The sequence below is a fragment of the Tachypleus tridentatus genome, chromosome 2 (assembly GCF_004210375.1).
Source record: "Tachypleus tridentatus isolate NWPU-2018 chromosome 2, ASM421037v1, whole genome shotgun sequence".
Lineage (NCBI taxonomy): Eukaryota > Metazoa > Arthropoda > Merostomata > Xiphosura > Limulidae > Tachypleus > Tachypleus tridentatus.
Window position 1 is genome coordinate 130,057,181 of NC_134826.1, and position 15,888 is coordinate 130,073,068.

General features: G+C 35.4%; 1 protein-coding gene across 10 annotated transcripts in view; it reads right to left on the reverse strand.

The window, feature by feature from the left end:
* Positions 1 to 5,655: 5,655 nt before the first annotated feature.
* Positions 5,656 to 15,888, reverse strand: part of LOC143245101 (uncharacterized) — a 48,694-nt gene continuing 38,461 nt past the window's right edge. For 5 of the 10 annotated variants that reach the window (XM_076490989.1, XM_076490986.1, XM_076490990.1 and 2 more), the window contains 2 exons: positions 10,912 to 11,035; positions 5,656 to 6,919 (listed from right to left, as the gene is read on the reverse strand). In XM_076490989.1, the coding sequence (XP_076347104.1) occupies positions 5,966 to 6,919; positions 10,912 to 11,035 (1,078 nt within the window). In that variant the 3' untranslated portion in view covers positions 5,656 to 5,965. Of the gene's footprint in view, positions 6,920 to 10,857; positions 11,036 to 15,888 lie in introns of all 10 variants that reach the window. The other 5 variants (XM_076490985.1, XM_076490981.1, XM_076490982.1 and 2 more) reach the window with 1 other exon arrangement.

The window sequence follows — 15,888 nt, forward strand, 5'->3', positions numbered from 1 at the left end:
AGTATAAGACTAGAGGGAAGGCAGCTAGTTATCACCACTCACCACAAACTTTTGGTCTATTTTTTACCAACGATTAATCCCATTATTCGTTGGTAAAAGAGTAGCCCAAGAGTTGGCGGTGGGCGGTGATGACAAACTGCCTTTCCTCTAGTCTTACACTGCTAAATTAGGGACGGCTAGTGTAGATAGCACTCGTATAGCTTTGCGCGAAATAGAAAAACACAAACGATATTTGCATATTCCGTTTCCTTAAACTTCAGTGGAATCAACTACAAACGTGTCTTTGGGTTGATCAAGTTCAGCTTGGAATTTGTTTTAATTTTATCATATTTTTTGGATATACGTGTCATTCCAAAAACAGTGTTCCACATATGTTGGAATATATCTTTGTAATAAGAGGTTCTTTGTGAAATATAGCTTCCCATGCACTGCTAGGAGCACACAGCCCATCAGGTTTTATTTGTACTCGAAAGTCTGAAAAGTCTTTTTTTTTCTTAGTTTGTCCAAGCCCTCTAGCATATGACACTATTGCCACTAACTTGATTTTGTTCTAGTTGTACAAAGCTAAAACCACAAATGATATGGAAACGATGTAAATTAGTGCTTCCTAACTTATCAAGGCAACCTAATAAACTATTATATTGGTTTGTAGTAAAATCAACGCAAAGGTATGTAATTGTGCTTAAGCGTGTTGTAGGTTTTTCGTATATGTCAGCTTCATAGTGAATAAAGAAATGGCCTTCAAAATCCCACATTTCCTGTTTGAAATAAACATGTCTAGAGAAAACTAAAATAAAACACAATTTACCCTGAATTTTCATAGTTGTAATGGGTTGTATATAATTCCTCCAATTGCACTAAAACATTAAATTTGTCTTCACGCTGCTATAAACTATGTAAATTGCAATTTTGGTAGATTGTGTAAGTTGTCTTTTATTTTTACCCATAATTCAGTCAAGTTTTGTGTCTCCTTTTGACCCTCACAGATTTTACCGTCAAATTACCGTTTCACTAAATTTGCTATATCATTGAAATGATAATTATGAGGTTCAGCCCGATGAATCGTATTCCTGAAAACAAATGGCAGGACGGTTAAGAATTTCCAACCATACCTTGTTTGAAACACATCCTTAAACTTACACCGATCTTCCATGATGTTCCGTTGTATTTGTTGTGCATTGGCTATCACAACATTCTCCTCTCCGCCCCTAAATAATTTGGTGTTGATTGTTGTCAAACAATTCGAACTTGAATTCATTTGGAAAGATCATACGACTCCAGTCTTACTCATTTCACTGCTTGTGGTCCGATATCCCTTTCAACCATTAACTTGTTTACGTCTTCTCAGTAGATACACGTTCTTGTTAAACCTACTTTGTGTTAACGTATATCCTTCTCTTCTCAAATGTAAATTCGTTCCTGTATTAACAGCAAAATCATTAGTAAAATCTGGACTTATCCGTCTTTATAACCTAAGATACTTAACAACACTTGCGATGATTTCTGGCTCTCTAGCTCTTTTACATACTTACTTGTATGGAGTTCTGTCGCAGTTTGTTCTAACATAACTTGTTATGCTGCTTTCCACTCCAATTAGCCATGACTGGATTCACAAAGTATGACTGTCTGCACGTCTTTAGATATTTTCTAATTGGTTGGATAAGAGCTACATTGTAAGTTATCAGCACGTAACTGTACTCTGATGCAGTTCATTTTCACGTATTAAAACGGTGGCATTACCCTAGTATTTGCCTTTTATATCAATTTTTCTTCACCATTTTCATATTATTAGTAATATTAAATAACTTTTTTCCGATTAGCGTTTAGTAAAATTTTCAAAATATCAAAAATTAATCATTTAAGAATAACATTATCAACGTTCCACTAGAAAACTTCCCACCAAATTCATTACGTTTAAATAATAATAATAAAAAAACCTTTAGCTATCTCTCTACCAGCTTTCAACAAACTCCATTATTTACGTATTTAGCTTTGTTTGTACACAAACAGAAGACAGTATTATATTACGTTCATATCCCGAAATAATTTAGCGAACTCAAACTAACGTGGCAGGGGTTTAGTTTAGAGAGAGAGAAATCAGAAGAGTTCTCTCTCCAACTGGGGTGTTCAGGAACGTTGTGGTTCCTCTTCGTCCCCTTTCGTGATTGTTATTAAGAATAAGTTTTTTTTTGGTTTTTTTTTAATTAATTATTATTTTTAACTCTTTGGGTGGAGGATGTCTCTCTAAATGTTGTCTTGGGTGGAGGCAAAGGCAGCACCGGAAAGAAAGGCCGAGACCTGTCCCGAAAGGAAGAAGTCAATGAAATATCCCACCAGGATATTAATTCACAGTATGAAAACTGCGACACCATATTTATAACTTTTACAACAGAATCTTGAGTATAGTTTCTATTTAACGTCAAAATACATTTTTAACAATAATCCTTCAACATCTTTACTCACTGTAGCTATACACTTATAAAACACAATATATTTCCATAATGTTTAACTTTATATTCAAACCCACTCTGTCCAGCCAGCAGAGAAAAGTTGCAGATATAGTTGCAGCACATAGTACAATTACGACTTATTTTCCAGCCACAAAACTGATATGATATGCAACCACAAATTACAATTATACCCGATACGCTAAATCACTTTAATCTAATATTATTTAATGACTTGTGTCACTGATCCTTCAATTAAGGGCCGGCATGGCCAAGCGTGTTAAGGCGTTCGACTCGTAACCCGAGGGTCGCGGGTTCGAATCCTGGTCGCTCCAAACATGCTCGCCCTTTCAGCTGTGGAGGCGTTATAATGTGTCGGTCAATCCCACTATGCATTGGTAAAAGAGTAGCCCAAGAGTTGGCGGTGGGTGGTGATGATTAGCTGCCTTCCCTCTAGTAGCCCTCGAGTAGCTTTGCGCGAAATTCAAAACAATTCCTTCAATTAAATATTAATATGCATTATTTGGTTGTGTTGAACCAGTGTTACAAAGACATGAATTTCTTTAGTTAGTTTGTTTTGAATTTCGCGCAAAGCTACTCAAGGGCTATCTGCGCCAGCCGTCCCTAATTTAGCAGTGTAAGATTAGAGGGAAGGAAGCTAATCATCACCACCCGCTGCCAACTCTTGAGCTAGTCTTTTACCAACGAATAGTTGGATTGACCGTCACATTATAATGCCCCCACGCTGAAAAGGCGAGCATGTTTGGTGCGACGGGGATTCGAACCTGCGACCCTCGAAATTTCTTTAGAATTCCTCAAAACATACACTTCGTACACCTCTTAAAAAACAGTTTATAAAATGTTACATTACACAAATAATCTATTTATATTTCAATAAGTTTATTTAAGCATAAGCCCGGATGACAAAAATATTAGGGCCTACCAAATTAGAACATTGAAAAAAAATTAATTACGTGTTTCTAAAGCCGTTCGTGCGTAATACAAACTTTACTTAATTGAAGGCGGCACTTAAAAAACGTAATTTTGAATAACCTTTAATTAATACTAAAACAACGTAAAAAAATAATAAATTGCCTACACTTTCATCAAACTGTATTGCAAACGGAATTATTGTTTCTTTTATTGATAGATATTTAAAGAACAGGATTCTGAAACAGCAGTAACGTTTTCCAACATAAAACTGAAATGAGGTGGGAACGGCTTGCAGAAAACTATAAGGTAAGAAAAGGTCAGCAGGCCCAACATGGCCAGCTTGGTTCGGGCGCTCGAGTCGTAACCTGAGAGTCGCAGGTTCGAATCCCCGTCACACCAAACACGCTCGCCTTTTCAGCTGTGGGCCGTTATTATGTGACGGTCAATCCTACTATTTATTATTAAAGAATAGCCAAAGAGTCAGCAGTGACTACTTGCCGTCCCTCCAACGTTACACTGCTAAATTACGGACTGTTCGTGCAGACATACCTCGTGTATTGCAAAGCAATATTTATCATTTGAAATCACAGACCATAGAGAGAAGACTGCAAGCTAACCAGCAACACCAACGCTAACCCTTGGGAAACTCTTTGTGACCGAACAGTGGGACTTGACTATTACAGTCCCAAGTTCCGGAGATTGTTTTACGACAATGGATCACGAACAACAAACCCCCCGATTCACAGTCTGAGCACATTAAAAGCTAGGTCACGCTCTACTTACGGAATTTAGTTTGTTATTAAGCAAACAGCTACATAATAGGTAAAATGTGTTTCGCGAATCGCATGCAATGAAACCCGATTTTTAGCGTTATAATCTTTAAGACTGAGAGAGAGCATAAACTGTAGTAAAAAAAATAACTTATTTTCTTCCCAGAAAAATGTACCTTGATGTTTATCAGAAATCACATTTACAATCCCCTAGTAAATATATGTCGTTACACACCATATAAAATTAAGACCACTTCACATTATAGTATCGCTTACATGAATTAAGTACCTTTTGTGTCGCAACCATTACCATATATAAAAAACATTTTTGAAATGCAACCTCACATATTTCACAGACGTATTTTCTTTCGTACAACGGGCCAATATTAACAATATATCACAGTATCTCATTTCAACATCTGATAAAATCAAACAACAACAAAACTAACGCACGTGCAACTTTACTGTTTGGCAAACAAACCTCTGTATTTGATAATTATTAAAATGTTACTCCCTATCTTCCAAACTCAATCAAGACGGATTTACCCTTCCCGCAACTGTAATTTCATGGGAACATTTTGCGTACTTAACGAAATATGAAAACGAATGGCGTTTATTCACGCCCACATATTTTGTGTGGAGCTGCACATCATAACCTAGAATAAATATGGGCATGATCAAACCTGACAGGATCCATTTATTTATGGTAACGTAATGCAGCTGACTTTTATTAGTAATGGCGACCAGACTACCAAACTACAGCCATGCGCATTTCGGATGAAGTCGAGAGAACTTTTGTTAATGCAGTTATATTACGGTTTACATTTCACTCTGGTCGAATGTCATTCAGTTCAGTATTTTTCCTTCTTGCTTGACCCACATACTTTTAATGTTCCATACTTGGTTCATAAACAAAAGCTCAGACACTGAGATTCACGCACGAAATATTTTCATCACTTATTTGCAAGCACAGTTTCAGTTACTACATAATTTACAGAATTAAGTACTTAATGTGTGGAAGTGATGGTTACAAATATACACTTTTTATATCAGGTTTGGGTTGTAATTGTTTTCCGTTATATTTGGAATACGAATACAAGTAGTCAAATGTCCATAATGTGTCATTTACCTTTGTAACACAATGTATTCATTGAACGAAAAAACAAGTAATCGTGGTAAATAATTCGATAAAATTATTATCAAAAACTAAAGGCAGTATCGAGTGTCACGAGATAAAAGTTTATTTCAACGTTTCACAATAAATTTGAACTTACGTTCATACATGTGTTAATAGATGGCAACACGTTCATGTGATTCTAAGGTATTTCACTCCCAATTATATTCTTTTATACATTTCTTGAGTACACTTAGGAACAGGTTACTTGTTAAACGTGAAACAGATATTAAAACACTGTTTACGGTTTTCTCAACAGAATAATAAATGCGAGACTTCAGCATTATCGTTTTCTGAAATACATGTGATAGAAAAAGCAACACTTCTTACAGACCTTCAAACAATTTTTTTTTATTAATTTTAAGATCTTTGAATACAATGAACCCGAAAACCTTTTAGTTCGTTTTAATATTATTCCAGTGCAATTGTTATTTGTTGTCTTGTCCTCTTCCTCCACTTTTTATCATTATTTTTCAAATTTGTAATTGGTACTTCCATCTTCATTTCTTCCTATTTCTATCTAATTCTTAATATCATCATCTCTAGATTCACTTGGCTACGAACCATCATGTTTTTAAAACACGAACCTGATTATGCAAGTCTTCAGAATCAGTGATTTCTCCAACATTTACAAACAGAACCTAACTACAGTTTTTCCCACTGTCACCACAAGATACACCGTCTTTATGATGTATACTATCGCTTATAATCGACTGACTGACATTTCCTTCTTTTTGCAAACTCTGAAGATCAATTTCTTTTTTATCTCTTACTTCAACATCACCTTCTTCACGCAGGTTTTCAAATATCTTGTCGTTCGGGAATTCTTTACTTGTATTTTTACTCTCAAAAGTGTGTTTTATACTAATTTTCTTTTCCTTTTTAGACATAGAGGAAGAGGTATTACAGTTAGCAGAGAAAATCTTACTGGTTGTATTTTCTGAATGAGTTACGACAGGGTGATCTGATTCAAAAGACTCTGATTTATCAGGCCTCATATTTTGTTCGGTGTTAAGCAAACACTGTTCGTTCACTTCACAGCTGTTACTACAAGTATTAAGCTGTGTCAGTTTGTTTCTTTCTTTTGATTTAGAATTTGCTTTACTCATATCTTTCAACTCGAAAAATTTATTTTTGTTATGACTATCGCCATTGTCAACTGTAAACTTTCCCAAAGGTTTCACTTTAATTTTGTCTTTGTTGGCTCGTACACTAGTTTCAGTTGCTTGGCAGATTAAATTTGGAAGTTTCTCCTTTGGTTCAGAAGAAGAAGCATGTTTGCTTTTATGTCTTTTCTTGTTTTTGATTCCCTTTATGTCTAAAGGAACATCCAGATTTACTTCTTCATGAGGATGATGCTCCTCTTCAAGTCCTTGGGCTCGCATGAGTGCCTTGATGGCACGAGCCCGCATTTCTAGTTCCAAGATCTCCATCTGAGTTTTAGTGAAATCACTTAACCATCCTGGATTGTCAGTTGTTGAGAAAGAATCAGGGTCTTGTTCATCAGTCTGAGTAGTTGAAACAGCAGGACTACTAATACCTGATGTACACTTGCCTGCAGCATCAGAGTCTTTAAGTTGGTTCCCCTTACCTGGCTGAAAATAGATAAAATTTATGTTAAGTTAGATAATAAAATTTAGAAACTAATAATCAAAACTGACATTGACAGTCACAGGACCACTTACACTGCACAACAAAGTTTTTGCTTCTTGAACACTGTTGGGTGTTCCTTGTAGATTTTTGGCTGCTGATCATGAAAATCATATCCAAATTTGCCCATCATGCACCATTTCATCGAAATCTTTAGTTTTGTCATGGTTTTTCTTATACGTGTGTCCAAAAATTTTCGTTTCTGTAAGAGACCTATGAACAATGTTTTGTGCAGTCTGGGCATGTCCAGGCATGAAATCAGGCCAGATTGGAAGCTGTTCTGTAAAAGTATGCAGCCCAGACATGCCTGGGGAGGTCGGAGCCAGCTTGATTCTGTCTCAGCAGGCTAAAAAAGTGGCTTGCATAGATTGCATAGGCTGCTCATTGGATTAATATAGACCTTATAGTGTGCACATATTGTTTCAGAATATAGCATTGCCTCAGTAGCACTATAACAAGTAAGTTAGTGTTATAGATGTTTTACAGGACGACTGGTGTCGGTCAACATGTCTCGTCAATGTCGTGACAGCCATGATACATTCTGCTATATTTGTAGTGAGTATACGCTTGTTCAGAGATGCTCAATGACTGCATATCATCTGTACTTAGGCTGTAACATTGGTGATCAAGACCAGGAATGGGTGCCTCACATTTGTTGTGCAACATGTGCTGTCTGTCTGATAGCTTGGCTCAGAGGCACTCAAAAGATAATGTCGTTTGCTGTCCTGATGATATGGCGAGAACAGAAAGACCATGTGACGGACTTTTACTTCTGTTTGACTAATGTGTCTGGTTTCTCTGCCAAAAACAAGAAGTCAATTGAATATCCTAATCTGCCTTCAGCAATGAGACCAGTGCCACATGACGACAGTCTTCAATTTCAAAACCACCAGAGAAATGGACCTCAGACGAACCAGATGAAGAAACTGCAATGTAGGGAACTGGCAGTGGCATTGATCCAGATTTTGAACCGTGCTCCTCAGGCGATCCACATCTCGTAACACAGTCAGAATTAAATGATCTGGTCAGAGATTTGGGTCTTTCAAAAGCAAAAACTGAATTGCCGGGTTCAAGACTGTAGGAATGGTGTTTGAAAATTTCTGTTTTTCAAAGCTGCCAAGATGATATAACCAAATTCTTTGCACAAGTTGACAGTCACTGTTTCTGTGTTGACATCGAAGGATCGTTCTCTGCTTTGGGTTGTGACCGTGACCCACAAGAGTGGCGTCTCTTTACTGATTCATCAATGTTAAGCCTCAAAGCTGTTTTGTTACACAATGACAATGTTCACCCTTCAATACCTGTTAGCTATGCAGCACACATGAAAGAAACCAAAGAGAACATGAAAATGTTGCTGAAGCACATCTAGTACAACTGGAATATCTGGAGAGATCTGAAAGTCGTTGCTCTGTTACTGAGACTGCAGCTTGGCTATACAAAGTACTGTTGTTTTATCTGTGAATGGGGCAGTTGTGCCAAAGAATCACATTATTCTGGACAGAGCTGGCCACTCCGTAAAAAGTTAGTTCCAGGACAGGAAAATTTGACGCATGAACCGCTTGTCAACCCAGCAAAGATTATTTTGCCTCCTCTTCACATAAAATTTGACTTATGAAGAATTTCATGAAAGCAATGAACAAAGAAGGTGAAAGTTTTTGTTATTTAAGACAGATGTTCCCAAGAATAACTGAGGCCAAGATCAAAGAGGGCATTTTTGTTGGCCCTCAGATCAGACATGATGAGTGACAAGTGGTTCGAAGTCTGGTTGTTGGGCCAGAAAAAACTGCCTGGAAAGCCTTCAAAGACATTGTTGACAATTTTCTTGGCAATTACAGAGCCCCACATTACATTCATCTGGTAAACAAACTTCTCAAAGCATACAAAACAATGAAGTGCAACATGTCACTTAAGATTCATTTCCTCCACTCACACTTGGACCTCTTCCCTGCAAATCTCAGTGCTGTCATTGAAGAACACAGTGAAAGGTTTCATCAGGACATTGCTACAGTGGAAAAATGATATCAGGGCAACTGGAATCCATTAACGCTTGCTGACTACTGTTGGACACTGCAACGTGATGGACCGAACATTGAATACAAATGAAAATCAGGAGCAAAACACTTTTAATTATGTTGAACTTAACAGCGTATCATAATCATAAACGCAATTAAATACATTATTGCCAGTAAACAGTTAACTGTCTATTTATCACAGTTCCTACATGATGAAGCAAAACCAAAACTATATTTGTACATACCCACCAGGTACCTGTCACAATCAGCAAAAACACTTCAGGAAGCAAAACTTTTCAAAGAAAAAATTATCATGCAGTGTTACTAATATTTCCAGCACTTAATTCTAATGGCTTTAATATTAGTTACTAACATAAATGTACTTTTTTAAACACATTAAGTCATAGTAAATAACGTTGTTTAGTCAAAATCAGAGTTTACTGGGTTAAATGGATGTTAACAGTAAAGTCTTATTTGAAAAGAAATTTAAAAGTTGTCCTCAAAATAAAAAATAGACAAAAAACAAAAAATTGCTTATATTTATCTAAACTCAAATTGTGGTAAACTTTAACCACAATTTTTGGTACAGTTTTGTTAGTACTTTACCAAATTATTTATCTATTTAAAATATTCAAATATAAAATAATAATACACACATGAAGAATACTATGCCCTATAACTATTATAGCTTAACTGGCTTTTCAACTAAGCTCTAAGTGTATTGAAATAATTCCTTTACCATGTTCAAGGTAAACTCAATGATAACTTTGAATCTGTAGGCCAAATTATTCAAAGCTATCAAGACAAAAAGCTTGTGTTATACATAACTTAGTAAATTCAAACCTTCTATTTCTATAGATTTTAAATAATATAACAGAATAATTAAAAACAAACAATATATGATAGAAGGGCAGGGCATGGTAATTTGACTTTCTGGTTTATATCTCTGTAAACCAAGATGACTGGAGGTTATGAAACTAGGTGTGTCTCAGCAATACCTATTCCTTAATTTTATTGTTTCTTTTAAATCTCAAGAGTTCCAGATAGAGGTGCAAGTAATGTTTAAATCACTCATTTGGGACAAACCAGTATCACGTGATACACAGCAGAGAAATTCGAGAATAAATGTAAATATTTCATTTTGAAGTTACGAAATTAAAATGTATATAACTATAATTTTGTTTGTCTGTTTGTTAGATTTTGATGCCAGATTTATTGACATAAATTGACATTAAAATTAATCAATTAAATTTTGAATGTAATCTGTAAAATATTATGACATTCCCACATCTATCCATACTAAATAGTAAGTTTATTAATGACATTCCCACTTTTATCCACACTTGTACACATGGGGTAAATAGTAAGTTTATTATGACATTCCCACTTCTATCCACACTTAAAAGTAAGTTCATAATGACACACTTCTATCCACACTTGTACACATGGGGTAAATAGTAAGTTTATTAGAATATCATTTGTTCATGAACAAAACAAGTACAAGTAAGAGAGAAGTATTTTACAGGAAACCTGAAATGTTTAGTAGAATGAGAATTTTACAAGGAAAAAAGAAACCTGATACATTTGCAAGAGTAAGCAGATACGAGAAAGGAAGAGACAATCTGACAAATTTTCTGGAGTGAAAGGAAAAATACAACCTCAAATATACTGGAATGATAGTTGTTGAGGAAGGAAATAATACAAAATATTTAATGGAGAAATTAAATACTAGAAAGAAAGAGACAATCTGAAACACTTACTATAGTGACTATTTTAAAAGGAAGAGGTGGAGACACCTTGAAACATTCTGAAAGGAAGAGTCTGCTATTTAAATTTCTGAAGTGCAAATAGTACAACTATTAAAAACATACCACTTTCAACTTTTGATACTGATTAAAACTTTTATTGTCAGGAGATGATTTCACCTTCTTATTTCTTTCTCCAAAGATTAAGTTGTCAACTTCCTCTTGGTCCACACACATATCGACGACTTCTCCATTTACAATAATACCATTTTCATTGTTTGATGGCCCCTGTAAACTTGTCTTACTAATAACAGGAAGACAAAAGATGTAATTATCTTGATGTCTTAAAAATACACAAAAATATTATTTTGTGTTACTTTGCAACCTACAGTTTCAAAACTTCTGGATTACCTTATTTAGGATACATTCTTTTACATAAACAAAAATCTAAGTTCAATTTATAAAATATGATCTTAAAATATTTAAAAAATCACAATAACTCTACCAGACTTTAGTAAACCCTCAACTACACACAAGTTCCAGAAAATTGCCAAGCAGGTCATCAGTTGGCAAAGTTTAGAAACCCTTGTGTCTATTGAACTTCTATACCAGTTACTTCAAAATATAAAAAAAAAGTGGTAGGAAAATATTTTTAATGAAAATTTCCTTCTACATAATATTTAGTCTGAAAAAGTCTTTCATTTTCATCTGCATGACTGGACCAGATACATAATAATTTAGTGAATTTATTCCTGTGAACAGTGTTTGAAGATTTCTTTTTCTGACTACTCTATACCCTACTATACTGCAGATATTCAATACAACAGTTCTCTATAATAGCAATATGTTAGGTTTTGAGGTATTTCATTATATTTTATTACATTTAATAAACAGTCAACAATCCTATTAACAATGGCTTTTTCTACAATAACAGTTTACAATGTAAAAAATTCCATTATATTTTTCTCCTAAATTTTTTTGAAAAATAAATGGTCAATCTCTCTCTTAATTTGACCTAATTAATTCTCTAGAATAAACGAGTTTTAGGTTACACCGTCAGCACCCTTTATCAGTAAAAAAGGACAAGAATTACATACAAGAATCAGCAATCTCTTTATGAAACAACAGAGTTAATTACACTCAAATCATCTGTCCAGTAATTTTTCATCCTGTATTCCAATACATTATTTGAATACAATAATTCTTCCATAATGAAAATGTATTTCTGAAAGGTATTTAACTCCACTCGCAAAATTAGCCATTCTCATTCAGTGTTGCCCTTTATATGGAAAAAGACACTGTTTCCACATGCTACAGACCTTAACACTCCTACCATTTCATTTGATTTCATTTCATTAAATGAAATGAAAATGAAAAAATCAAATGAAATTTGATTTCATTTCATTAAATGAAATGGCAATTTCATTTAAATACAAAATTATTAGCCTAATATTAATAACCTTTCAAGTTGCTCTGGGGCCTATTAGGCCCCACTTTTCGTAGGAGTGTTAATTAAGCTCCCACATCTTTCAAGTGATTCAACTGCATCTTGCATGCAACAATCTACCACTAATAAGAATGTGATACACTCTCTTGACACCTGAGATTCCCTCTATTTGATTCTATCAAACTATCACTTCAAATTTTGGCACCACTTTAAAGTGTGGGGTAAGTAGGTACCTATTGAAAATACATCTCTTGTACAGGAAAACTAAAACTTGATACAGTACATTACTTCCTGTCAACTAGAATCATACACACTGAAGAGAAAGATGTACCAATATGAGGAAAAAAAAAAAAAAAGAGTTCTTCAAAAGCACCCAAAGGACTTCCCTAAATGAATAGATCATTGCATTAAAGTATTATACATGGGAGACTTCACTACTTCTGTACCACATATACTCTTTGCCCAGTGGAATAAAGATGTGTCACAGATGTAAATTGGAAGGAGCACATCCAAAATGGAGAGAACCATGATCAGATAGGGATCCAAACTGCAGTAGATCAATATCTCGATCCCATAGTGTGCATCACTGTGGATGAAAATAAAAAACTGTGCCTCCATTGTAGAGTAGCTATGACATAATAGATTGTATATGGGAAATCAACTACAATTCAAAACCCTAACATATGGTGAGGATCTTGTACTCCTGATCTATGTCTAGCATACAAGATAATAATGCAATAAATTGATGGACAATCCAGGAACCTGACAACCAATATCATAAAGATGTCCCTGTAAACCATATCATGTAAAACCAACAAACAGGAACCATTCCTAGTGCAAGAACATTCTCAGTACAATAAAATCAGAGGAAAAACCAGGGACAGCATCAGAGGAAAAACCATAGAAATAATCAAGTTCCTCTGTTTTGACCCACAATAATGATGTAGAAAAAAAAAAAACAGTGCAATCAAGTAAAGAAATATAGACATCAGTAATACACATCTGTGAGGACTGATACTGACTGACTGATTTAGCTCTAACTCCAAAACCCAGCCACTGAGAACTGACTTACATGTGGTAGTAGGATAAGGGATCTCAATCAGAGGGGTGAATTGCAATTTTGGTGGCTTATTCCAATGTTACACATTGGAGAACAGATCATCATCTATACCAGCAGAACATCACTTCCCTTCTCAGAACTGAATGTTTTTAATTATTTTTAATGTACATGTATTGTATTATCATCACATTCAGGATGATGTCTCCATAGTTCACCATCGCAGTGGCTTGAAACTGGAAAGTGGCATTAGATGAGAAAAGGGGGGAGTTATCATGGTGGAGTCCAGAAGAACAACACCTCATACAATGCAAATAGTGACCACAAAGCCCAACCTTGAAAAGCAGACTACACCTGATTTATTCAATTTAAAGTATGGAAGAGATGGGCAGCTATCCCCTTCAGCTTTACCCATAAATCCATGGGTGAATACGATCTAGGATAAGCAAATTGATGAAGCAAATATACCACAAGGATAAACTTACCAACATAAACCCATTTAAAAGTTTGTATTTAATGGCCAAGGAAAATATAATTTTCATGTCATCATGACTTCACTATGTTAATCTGGTCACTGAAAGTATACCAGGTCAGGCATCACTCACCACAAAGCAGAATCCAGACAATGTTAAAAAAAACAAGTGGGGGAAGCCCCTGAAGAAGAGAAAGAAATATAAAAGGTAATTTACCCAGACACAGTCTTGTCAAAGTCTAAAGAATGGTTCCAGGTGGGAGACTATAACTCAATGATGAAGAAACAGCACTATGATGCAAACATTGATATATAAACAAAAAAACAGTAGTCCACATGCCTGACTGAAGAATTTCCTCTAAGAGATAACAGATGAGGTACCAGGGAAAAGATAAAGACCCTAATCTGATGAGAAGACACCTTGAACAAATTACAGTAAGAAGACAATGTGGAAAAATAACCAATCAAAGTAGAAGTTGAACCTAACTGGTCAGAGTGGAAGAAGAAATGACAAGAATAGAGGATGCTTAACTAGGATGGACAAGCAAAAGGAAGCCATTTGGACAACATAACAATGAAAAGCATGGACAGGATGTAGTAGCCTATCCAGATATAACTGAAAATATAGGTGAGAAATGGTACAAAAAGAAATCTATGAGAAGAGGCAGTTCCTTCCCGAGTCACTGGTTTTTGAAATAAGTGAATCTGGATAAGTGAGAAGATATGTGGAATGGTAAAGAGTATTTGAAATGTCAATATCACATAAAACTGACCAACAATGATATGTACAAGGTAATTTGAGAAGAAAATAAGTATAAAACTGAGCATGAGGACAATGGTTCAAATGGAGGTAAAAGTGAGGCAGTGTTTGAAAGAATAGCATACTGAGGTGAATGGTTAATCTGGAATGAATGCAACAAGATAAAAAGAGCAGAAGATGTAAACTAAGAAGAAATTCATAATAAATGGAACAGTGGGTCTAGCAGGAGAAAACCCCTAATCCAAAGACCACTGGTTGAAAACATTCTACTTATGCTGATAAATATCCCTAAAAGAAGAGCAAATAGATCATGCAAAGAAAAAAGAAGCTACCCTTTGGGACAAACTATATCTCATCACCAGGCACTGGATAAAAACCAGGCAATAAAACAAAGGATAAGAAGGACTGGATGAAACAACAGTGACCAAGGCTGACATAGAATGGATGACATAAAAGGAAGAGGCAACAGAGGTGTAGACTGAAGAAGCCAGACAGCCAGTAATGAGCAATAAGAAGTACTTAAAATGGAGTGACGTGGATAAATGAGATCACTCTCTGAAGAAGACAGATGAGAAGATAAACATACAGGTATTTGTTTATACAATTCTTACAGAAAGCATTAACAGCCAGTGCAAGAGGATGAGAAACTGGAGACCAAAACATAGGTATTTTGGAATCAAGAAATGTGACAAAGGCATCCAGTTGAGGAATACCCACTGAAAACATAGTCGCACCAAAAACTAAGGATCGAGAGATCACTCTGTAACTCAGCCTGAACTGAAAAGACAATCTGCAACAAGATTGAATGTCTTTGTAACCTAACACAACAATATGAATCCCACATGTGTGGGTCTAAAAAGAAGATCCAAGGTTTGACCATATACAGAACAAGAACAGATACCACCTTGATAATTGACATTACCCACCACTATAGAATGAATTATGATCATGGAAAAAAAATGATCCAAAGCACAATGTACAGCTAGAGGGACCATTACAATGATGTGGTAAGGTCTTTAGGCCAGTCACCGCTGATACGAAGCTTTTTGCTAATTGATCCAAGTTTCCCATCTCTAAAGGCAACATGCATGAAGATACATAAATTGGGGCAAGTGGAAGTGAAATTGATAAACTATCTTGTGATGAATGAAATAAAGATAGCATATCAACTGAAGTCATATGTAGGTAAGCAGAATATCCATCTATGTGTGAGCTTTATCCAACCATTAATGGAGATCATCTATCAGGGAAGGACAATAAAAATAAGAGCCTCCAAGGGATCCTGTACAAGATTCAACTTGTCATGCAGAGTCCACTATAGAGATCATATATGAGCTGAATGTTTCCCATGTAAGATCACATTTCTAAAAGCAATAGAACACTAAGCTGTAAAGGTACAGAGAATTGAAAGCTCCTCTGAA